The sequence below is a fragment of the Vigna radiata genome, unplaced genomic scaffold (genome assembly GCF_000741045.1).
Source record: "Vigna radiata var. radiata cultivar VC1973A unplaced genomic scaffold, Vradiata_ver6 scaffold_134, whole genome shotgun sequence".
Classification (NCBI taxonomy): domain Eukaryota; kingdom Viridiplantae; phylum Streptophyta; class Magnoliopsida; order Fabales; family Fabaceae; genus Vigna; species Vigna radiata.
In genome coordinates, this window is record NW_014543261.1 from 614516 (window position 1) to 625918 (window position 11403).

An 11403-nucleotide genomic window follows, 5' to 3' on the forward strand; every position below is an offset into this window, starting at 1 on the left:
AGTGGAGGTCAAAGCATCCCTCAATCATGGAGAGTATTAATAGTAGGATAATGATACTCAAACATCTTAATTCTTATTCAACACCTATCTAATACCAATAAAATAAGGTGAAATATATGTTTTAATCCTCATATTTGTATCTAATCCTCAATTGAGTCCCCATATTTTTTTTTATCCCAATTGCATCCTAATATTTGTTAATTTTAGACAATAAAACCCTCACCGTTAACTAGTCACTGACGTCGTTTGCACTGTGCTGATCTGTAATGGATATTTAATTTTTAATTTAAGTAATTCCATTACGTGAAATTTTAATTTAAAAATAATGCATTTAATTGACACGTATATATTTGTATATTATGTTTTTAAAGTGTTTTTATTTTAGTTAAGTTGGGGATTAGGGTGTCTGAGCTAAGGATTTGGTGTCCGAGAGCCAAGAGGAGAAAAGCTCTGAGTGCATCCATCTCAGCCACCCACACACGTACTCCGTCCAGCCTTCGCCCAAACGGACCACAACCGCACCACCATCTTCACCACCACATCGCCGTCAACGGCGTCACTGCCGTTTTTTCCTCTCGCGTCGTCCTAGGGTTGGGGTTCTTCCACCCTTGAGCGCAGTCAGCCATTGCTTGCCTCTTTGCCACAAAATGCCATCAATGGCGTCGCCGGTAACGATTCGTGACGCCGGAGCCACCACCGGCGGAGGAGCAAACTTGTCCCTCCCACTGCGCGAAAGAAAACACGGAGTCGCCTCTTTGCGTCACGTGATCTAGGCGAGCTTGGCCGCCAAATGTTCGTTCTCCTGCGCCGTTACTGGTACTACGACTGCTCAATCTTAGTCGTGCCACCGGAGAACGAAATCCCCTTCTCTCGCCAGCCTAGGGTCGGCTTTCCTCCCTTGAACACCGACATTGACCGACCCCACCTTCTCCATCATCGAGGTCACGACTTCCAAACAGAACACACTTCTTACCTTTTCTTAACTTTCATCTTCGATTTAGTTTCCCAGGGGAACAAAGTTGTATAGTAATGAATGGAATTTCCGATTTTATGCTTGCTTGGGTATTATGCAGGTTTCCGTTATGGTGTTGTGTGCGTTGATTTCGGGCTTCTATTACGGTGGTTATGGGTTGATTTTGTTCGTGTAGGTGCGTTGAGAATAATGGTACTGTTNTGTGTGTATTTAGCGCTGTGGTGGTTGAATGAGATGATGAATGTGGAAATAATGGGTCTTAAGCTGATAGTGAAGTGTTGCTTCTTTGTTAAGGAGGATGGCAATGGAAATTGGTCAAGTGAATCATGGATCTGTTGGAGGCTAAGGTGAAGAACTGGAAATGAATGGGAAATGTGGTTGGGATGGTCATGGGTGAGAGGAGCTGAGAAAGTCTCGAGCCAAAGGGGAGGATTCTCTGTTGAGTGAGTAGAACAGAGAGTGAATGATCGATCCCCAGTAGTGTCTCCCTTTTTCTCTTTTTTTTTTTTAGTTGTACTTTGTTTTTTTAAATCAAAATTCCACGTAATGGAATTACTTAAATTAAAAACTAAACATCCATTACAGATCAACACAGTGCAAACGGCGTCAGTGGCTAGTTAACGGGGAAGGATTTATTGCTTAAAATTAACAAATATTAGGACGCAATTGGGACAAAAAAAAACATAGGGATCCAATTGAGAATTGGATACAAATACGAAGACTAAAACATATATTTAACCATAAAATAATATTAAATATCTTTTTATCAGACGTTGAAAAGAAGTATAAAAATTAAAAAGTATTGATAAAGCTTTTTTTAAATAATAATAATTCAATAAAGAAAAGGAAGACGCTTTAAAGTGAATAGGAAGGACAAATTGTCAGTGTTAGAAAAGCTTTGCTTTCATTCTTATCGCATTATATCGCATACTCTGTAATCGATTCAAGCAATGGAGTTCATTCGTCTCTGTGGAGGTAACTATCACTGTGGAGTTATGTTCTGCTTTGATTTCAAATTCTAATCGTTTCCGTTTGTTTTTGTGTTTAAACAGTAACTTAACGTTTGAGCGTCTCTGTTTCTTTCTGGCCAATTCTTCCATTGCTCTCTGCATATCTGTTAAAGGAGGTAACCTAAGCTTACCTATTTCTCCTCATTTTTCACTTCCAAATTAGTTAGATATCAACTACATATGCTTCTTCTCTTTTTTACTGAACTTCAAAGCCAAAAGAGTATAAACAGAGTTTACATACTTTTATTCGTATTAAGTGATATTTAATATACAAATGGAAAATTTGTGTAAAATTTTAAAAGCAGTTTGGTCTCAGTTTAATTTCAGAAAACATAATACTATCATTTTACTTTAAACAGAGCTGATGTCCTTTCTAAGAGAGTAAAAGTGTAACTAGTTCAAAACTTTATTTAAATCTAATTAATTCTTAACCACATTGAATTATTTGAAATTAAATGAGTATTTTTAATTTTTAATTTTTTTCCCGTAGTTTAATGTATTGATAAAGAAAAAATAACACAATCATAATTATCATCATATTAAGTCAAACACAGTATTTAAGTAATGAAATTTAACTCATTAATTCAATCTCATTAAATTAATTTAATATATATATATATATATATATATATATATATATATATATATCATAAAATTGGATTAATTTTTTATTAATGTGAAATTTTTAATATATCTTTGGAAGACATTGGGAATGGTAAAGAGGTAGGTTTGAAATACCTAACTTATTTCACTGAGATAGATTTTTAACAACTTTAAAACCACTTAATCCTAACTTAATCTTATAAAATTAATTTAGTTAACATTCACTTATGAATTATAATTTGTGCATATTTTTAGTCAATATGGAATTTTCAACACACCTCACGTTAAGGATATCGAACATTCACATATCTCATAAATTGTAGTTCTGAAGGTGAGTTTTGTACCTACTTAACTAACGTGAGATTTCTAACATACCCTCATACTAAAGACAACAAACATGGAAATAGAGAGGCCCAAAGCGAACAATATCTTCATTGATAAAGGCCTTTTAGAGTGGTACCAAAAGCAAATACATGAGAGCTTGCCCAAAGCGACCAATATTTTACCAAGTATGATGATGTATGTGTGTGTTGAACCTCCCTACACACTTAATCTCACAAACAACTTACACCTACGGCTGAGAAAAATAACTTATCTTTACTGCACTATATTATACTAAAAAAAAGTTATCTATACTACACTTATTATACTAAAAAAAACTAAAAAACTAATTGTGAAAACTGTTTTTATTTAATAATAAAATATTAATAAAAAAAATTGTTCATATAAAAAAATTAATAATTAATTTTATAAGACAATTTTTTTATCACAAATTTTATACTTTTATCAATAAACATATAACGTATCTAAATAAAGAATATAACTTATATTTTTATATTATATAATATTACATATAATTAATATATATATATATATATAATATATATATATATATATATATATATATATATTTATTATCAGACGTTATTTTTTATATTTTTTATCAATAAAATAAAATAAATAAATAAATAAATAAAAAATAAAATAATTTCTATACACATATAATAATAAATAAAAATATAAATAAAATAGAAAATAATAATATCAAATAATTAAAAAATTAATTTGTAAGATACTTATGAATAAAATAAAATAAATATTAAAATAAATTTTAATTTAAAAAACATGTATAATTATACTATTTAGTTTAAAAACTAGTACAATCCAGTTTAAAATTAGTACAATTCAGTTTAAAATTAATATAGTTAGTAGTTCAGTTCAATTTATATTATAGTTTAGTACAATTTAGTATAGTTATGTTCAGTACAGTTTGATAAAATAAAAAAACAATTCACTTCAATTTGTTTGAACTGTTCTACATTTTAGTTTAGACAAATTAGTTTTTAGTTCAGTACAGATTTTAATGATATAGTGCAATTCAGTTCTATTTATCCACTCTTACTCACACTCAACTAATTAATATTATGTAATCATTGAAGTTTGTATTCTCCTCAATTGATTGATATTTTCATGACTTTCACATAAGATTCTTGATAGTTTTATTTAATCCCTTTTGTCAATAATTAACTAGTCTTATAATTGGCCTCTTAGATACGTTACATTTCCTTATAATAATAAATTATGATAACATGCCACCTCACTCAAAGTTTCACAATTTATGAAAAAAAAAACTGTTGAAAAAAATTAATTTAGTCTTAAAAAAAATGAGGAATTAAAGTGAAGATTTTGTGTTTAAAAGAAAAAATTGAAAATTAAATTATAGATAAGAAAACAAAGTGTCTTATATTAACGGTAATTTTTTGAAGAGAGGGTATACGATAAACTTGATCTTAACTATTTAAGTGAGGAAAACGGTGAATTAATATATTTCATTATAATGAATTAATACAAGTAATGAAGACTTGAAAGTATAGTTTTGTATACCGAATTGTTTATAGAGTAATTTTCAGTGTGAAGTGTAGAACTCTTGATACTCATCAAAGTGACGAAAAATATATTTAAAAACTCTAATCAAACCTAAAATTTTTAAAACCAATGATTAAAGTTATTAGATTTTTTTTATTGTGTATCCCATAATTGACTATTTAGGATAGAAAACATTAAATTTAATTACTTGATAACTCTTTATGTACTGAAGGATGAAATAAATTATTTTAAAATCATTTTGTTATGTAATACATCTAAATATAATTGCAAGACTTACAAGTGTGTTTATCTTTTCTTGATCAGGTTTAAGAAAGTTGTATATGTTAGAATAAATTGATGGAGTGTCTCTTGGGTTTTGCATCTTCTGTTTCAAGAGATTTAGTGTGTGGAGCATTAAATCAATTACGTTATCTTTGTTGCTTTAAAAATTTCGTCAAAAGGCTTGAAGAAGAAGAAAGCAGTTTGATTATAACGAGAGATAGTGTCCAAAAATTTGTTAAGCATGTCAAGAAACAAGCGAGAAATCCCGATGCAATTGTGGACAAGTGGCTGGAAGATGCTATCAATGATGTACACAATGTGAATCAGTTGCTGGAAGAGGCAAGAACACCAAAACATTGTTGCTTTGGGCACTGTCCAAATTGGATTTGGCGATACCATGTTGGAAAAAAGTTAGCAAATAAAACTATGGACCTCAAAAAGTTCATTGATGAGGGTAGAAAATATGTGCCATTTGACCGCATCGCTACGCTTCCTTCAAACACACTTGATATGCTTTTAGAAAAATGCATGAATTTTGAGAGTAGACAATCTGCATACGAGCAACTACTGGATGCAGTGAAAAATAATGATGTTTCCATGATTGGGTTGTATGGGATGGGAGGTTGTGGTAAAACCACATTAGCAATGGAGGTTAGGAAATTTGTAGAAGCAGAGCATCTTTTTGAAGAAGTTCTTTTTGTACCTGTTTCTAGTACGGCAGAAGTTCGGAGGGTTCAAGAAAAGATAGCAAGTTCACTGCAATTTGAATTTCCAGAACCCGAGGAAATGCAGAGAGCCCAAAGATTGTGCTCAAGATTAACTCAAGAGAAAAATATTTTTATAATTCTAGATGATGTATGGGAAAAGCTTGACTTGGGTCATATTGGGATTCCTTCTTCTGAACACCATAAAGGATGCAAGATTCTCATTACAAGTAGATCAGAAGCAGTTTGTACTTTAATGGATTGTCAAAGAAAGATTTACTTGCCAATTTTAACAGATGAAGAAGCATGGACTCTTTTCCAAAATAAAGCACTTATATCAGAAGCCACCTCTGATACCTTAAAGGAAATGGGAAGATTAATTTCCAATGAATGTAAAGGATTGCCGGTTACTATTGCAGCTGTTGCTTGTAGTTTGAAGGGAAAAACTGAGATGGTATGGAGTGTTACATTGAATAAATTGAGACATTCGAAGCCAATAAATATTGAAAGAGGTTTGACTGATCCCTACAAGTGCTTGCGATTGAGCTATGATAATTTGGATGCTAAAGAAGCTAAATCACTCTTCCTGTTGTGCTCTGTGTTTCCTGAAGATTGTGAAATTCTAGTTGAACTTTTGACAAGATGTGCAATAGGATTAGGTGTAGTTGGAGAAGTTCACTCATATGAAGAGGCAAGAAGTGAAGTGATTGCAGCTAAAATTAAACTCGTTAGTTGTTGTTTATTGTTGGATGAAGATCATGAACGTGTCAAAATGCATGACTTAGTTCGTGATGTGGCCCATTTGATAGCAAAGAATGAGAATAAGATGATCAAGTGTGAAGTGGAAAAAGATGTTATGGTGGAACAAAATTCAGTAAGATATCTATATTGTGTGAAATTTCCAAATGATTTGGATTGCTCCAATCTTGAGTTTTTACGCTTACGAACAAAGATGAAAGAATTTGATGGGATTTTCAAAAGAATGGGAATGCTCAAAGTATTGATTCTTGACAACGGTGGGGATGGAAAAACACCATTGTCAACAATATGTTTCAAAACATTAACAAATCTTCGAGATCTAATCATTTTTAATTATGAATTGAGCGACTTCTCATTTTTAAGCGGTATGAAGAATCTTCAAAGTCTCTCGTTATTTGGTTGTTTACTACCTTCATTCCCTGAATTACAAACTGATGTTGCAATTACACTAAAATTGTTGGAGTTGACTGGATGTGACATTAAAGTTAAGAATTTTGAAGTGATCAAGAGAATCCCGTTTTTGGAAGAGTTGTACATTATTGATATTCAAGGAGAATGGGATGCTAACAGTGAAGACAATATTAAAGAATGGTGGAATGCTGAAACCAATATTGAATTCTTTAAGACGTTTAGTGTCCCTCAAACACTGCAAAGTTATGGAATTGTATTAGGATCTTATGATTTTGAGCATTTTAATTATGGAGATATTTACACTCATCGCAGAACTTTATTACTTAACCATTTTGACGTATCAAATGAGGTAATGAAGGGTTTGGCAAAAAAAGCAAAGGATCTATTTGTAAGAAATATTCATGGAGGCGCAAAAAGTATGATCCCTGATATATTTCAAATTGAAGGAGGATATTTGAATGAGTTGAATAAGTTGGAGGTACGTTTTTCTCAAGAGTTAGAATGTTTGATTGACACTCGTAGTCACTCGAGTGAGGTGGTGACTCTCTTCTCCAAGTTGCATACGCTGATAATCGATAACATGGAAAATCTAAGAGTTATATGGCATTGTTTTCTTCCTGCCAATGGGCCTTTTGAGAACTTAGAAAATTTGAGTTTAAGTTATTGTCCAGGACTGACATCTCTCTTCACGTATGGGGTTGCTCGAAGTTTGGTAAAATTGAAAATATTAAAAATATCAAGATGTGATGGACTGAAGCATATATTAACAGATGAAGAGAAAGCAGAGAAAAGTCAAGATGAATTCACCAGTGGGCGGCATCCTGTACAAATCTTCCAGAATCTTCAGGAAGTAGAGGTATTTAGGTGTCGAGAAGTAAAACATATATTCCCAGCCAACATTGTAGGAGGCTTAACTCAATTGAAAGTTCTCGAGATAGAAGAATGTGAGAAGCTAGAAGAAATAATTGGAGATATTGTTCCATTAACAGAGCAGGATAGAAAAGAACTTGATGAAATCGTTGAGGAAGGTAAGCATCAATAATTAGTAAGTCTACATAGTATTGCTTAAATAGTGACATGTAATTTCGAACTTATTTACAAGTACATAAATCTGTAACTATATATGAAAAATTTAAGCATAATAATTATATATTGTTTCGTCACCATGTTATTTTCCATTAGTAAGTTTCAAACTCGGCACAATACTAATCTACTTTTACTTAAACTTGTTAATACACTACAAGCAAAATTGGTGTCATTTAAAATTAAAGACAATTATATTTGCATGTGAAGTTGTTTCTTAAGTTTAAAATTATTTAAAGGAAACTGTCTTGTACCTTTATTTTCATCATTATTAACCGATAATTTTGTCGCTCTAAATTGTGGTTTTAGTTCCTAGAAACCAATATTTTTTTAATTTATAATTGCTTTTCAGGAACTCTGTCTAGCCTTGCAAGCCTTAGGATAAAAGGTTGTGGGAAGTTAGGCTCAATTTTTACAACATCGATAGCTAAGACCTTGACTTCTTTAGAAGAATTGTTCATAGAAAGCTGCAAAAGTTTGAAGGATATAGTAACTCACGAAAGCATTGTTGAGGATGAGCATGATTGTGAGAGTGATATTTCAATCTTCCAAAGTTTGAAAAAGCTACATATCAGTTATTGTGCCTTATTGGTGGGTATATTCCCTGTTTCTTTTGTTGGAGAATTGAATGAAATAGACACTGATGATGAATATGGCAAAGAGAATATGAGAGCTATCTTTCCTAACTTAAAAGAACTCTCAGTGTATAACTGTTCCCAATTGAAATATATGATTGACCAATATGACGTAGCTAATAAGGATTATAAGGAGATTCGTATTCAATTCTCAGCATTGGAAATACTCTCTCTTCAATATGTACCAAAGTTTGTTAGCATTTGTTCTATCAACACTCTCACTGTGACGTGGCCATCTTTGAAGGACTTTCATTGTTACAGTTGTTTGACGATTATCACAAGTACTAAGGTAGTCTTGTCTTTTTTTGTTATGATTATTAATTAGTTTTTCCTTTTTCGTTTATGTTTACATTTGCTCTTAATGTCCTACAGGATCCAAAAGGGATTCAGAACCATCTCCCCACTTTGCAAACTCTAAACATAAAGCATTCTGCTGTAGAACGTATTTTTTGTCTTAATGAACATGAAATGATTGGCCAACCAGTGAGTTTAAGGTTAGAGAACATGGAGTTGTATAATGTTCCTCAATTGACTTATATTTGGGTGGGTCCCAACAATTCACTTACTCTCCAACATCTTACCACATTATATATAAGTTATTGTGGAAAGTTGGAAGTAATCTTTCCAAAGTCTATTGTAAGATGCTTACCACAGTTGAAGTGGCTAACCATAACAGAGTGCATGGAATTGAAGCAGATCATGGAAGAAGACGAGTCAATTCTTCTTTCTTTTGGATGTGATAAAGAAGCTTCAAAGAATTATTTTGCTTTCCCAAATCTTGAAAAACTAGAAATAATTGAATGTGCAAAATTGGAAGTAGTCTTCCCAAAGTCTGTTTTAAGATGCTTACCAAAGTTGAAGCTTTTGAAGATAAGAAAATGCAAAGAATTAAGACAAATCATTGAAGGGGATAAAAATTTGTCTAATCTTGTTTCTCCTCAACCATGCTTCCCAAAACTAGAAGCATTGCTTGTTGATCATTGCCCCAAGTTGAAAAGATGTGTATCTGAATCTGCTTCTCATGACCTTCCCAATCTTCATCTTCTAGCCATCAATGGAGCATATGAACTAGAAGAGCTTGTTGGATGTAAAGAAGGAAAGATTAAAGTTGAGCTTCCAAGACTCAAACTTTTAATATTTATGCATCTTTCAAACTTCAGTCAAGAGATTGAATTGCATAATTTAAAGAATTGCATTGTCTACAAATGTCCAAAACTCTCTTTGACTTCAACAACTACTCTTCAGAAGCTCTGGTTACATTTTCCTTACAAAGGTAAATACTATATAAAGTCTTCAAATTTAAACTATTAATGGATGGATGTCAAACTCTTGAATTAATCTTAAACTATTATAGTATAGAAATGAGATAACTATTTTCTAAATAAATGTTGGTCTTAACTCGTATACACTCTCAAAGGAAGTTTATGAGTTTCAAATTAAATGTAATTTTTATCTCACTTTTATTCAACAACGAAAATATGTTATTGTACTCATTATTTTAAGAATTTTAGTTATTTTCACATTTTGTTTGTACTATTACAATTTAGTTATCTATGTAATTTATTCTATCCTAGTGTACTATTACAATTTATTATTTTTAATTTTTTTATGATGTCAAGAAATATCAAATAATTGTTATATTAACTAAACGTTTTGAATTCGCTTATTCTAACTCCACAATGCACAACTAAAGTTGCTAATTCGTTCACAAAATATGATCACATTTGAAATAAGTCTTGCATATGTATATATTGGCATGGTTTCCAATTCCCAACCGAATACCACCAGAATTTTTTAAAATTAGAACATTAACTTAACTTTTGCTGCAAGTCTTTTAATATTAGGTTCTACTAATTTTAGTCATGAAGAAAACTGTTGTAAAGGGTAGGATCCCCAAGACGTAGAGTCGCCACTTTATTTTGATGGGTGTGATAAAAATATTCCCAACTATTTATATCTTTTTTCTTTTTTAATTGTAATGATATAATGATCCATCATGGAAAGTTGAGGTTGTATTCCTTTTTGTTATGAATTTCATTTTGACGTTAATTTCCTAATACATATATCTTTCTACAGATTTCATAAACACTGAAGTTCGTAGTTGGGAATTTGAAGACATAGTAAGATCCATAGACGACTATTCAACTATCAATGGTAGTAGTGAGTTCGCTTCATCACAGGTCAGAATCAACCAATCTATGAATATGAATATAAATAAAATTAAAAAAAGCCGATAATGTCTCATTATTAAAATAACATTTTTCAATTTAACGTACTAAATTTCATCTCCTTTTTATTAAAATAAATCATCTTTGGTAAATCAACAGACGCCACCTTAATCACCAACAAAGAAAATTGTTGTTCTCCCTTGATTCAGATAAAAGGACCATTGCATTAGATAAAGTCATATATGTCAACTAATTAAGAATCAAATAGAAATTGGTAACCTAAATATGGAGAAGAAGGAAGTATGGTCACAATCAAAAGTTATCTTACCATACTTAGCTTTTGCATTGTAAAAATGAAACTGACAACATTTATTGGAAAAGTTCTAGCATATCACTGATAGACTAGCAATACCAACTACTGCTTTTGAATTTATTGGAAAAGTTCTAGCATATTACTGAAACATAAAAATGGATTTTGTAATATTAAGACTAACTCCTAAAAGGAAAGTTGGTGTATGAGGAATCAAACAGTGAAGAAGGTTTTCATACCAATATATATGCACTTGAAGAAGCAATAGTAATAGGGCTCCTTTCAAACTTTAGAGCCACTCCCTCAATCGTACTTTTTCAATTTGTAATACACAGGACATTGAGGACGAAGGAAATGAGAGCATTGAATCTTCATCAACTGGAGTTGAAGACACTAGCATTGGAGATGCTGTTGAAACTCACATCGAGTCTGGTGGCGAGGACATACTTGCACTAGATTCCAAGGTAGTTGAACAAGATGATAAGATGAATGAAGGCAAGCTAGGAATAGTGGCAAGCCAAGGAATCCAAGTAGAAGAAGGGTTGAACATTTTACATAAACAAGAGGGAATAGATGTTGTTCCTAACAACAACATTGAC

General features: G+C 31.7%; 1 protein-coding gene across 1 annotated transcript; it reads left to right on the top strand.

Moving 5' to 3' along the window:
• Positions 1-1881: 1881 nt before the first annotated feature.
• Positions 1882-10563, top strand: LOC106753590 (probable disease resistance protein At1g12280). Its single transcript, XM_022777606.1, has 6 exons — positions 1882-1948; positions 2026-2099; positions 4777-7636; positions 8044-8615; positions 8699-9599; positions 10403-10563. Exons 3-6 carry the CDS (start codon positions 4810-4812, stop codon positions 10561-10563), a joined length of 4461 nt encoding a protein of 1486 aa, XP_022633327.1. The 5' UTR covers positions 1882-1948; positions 2026-2099; positions 4777-4809.
• Positions 10564-11403: the final 840 nt, after the last annotated feature.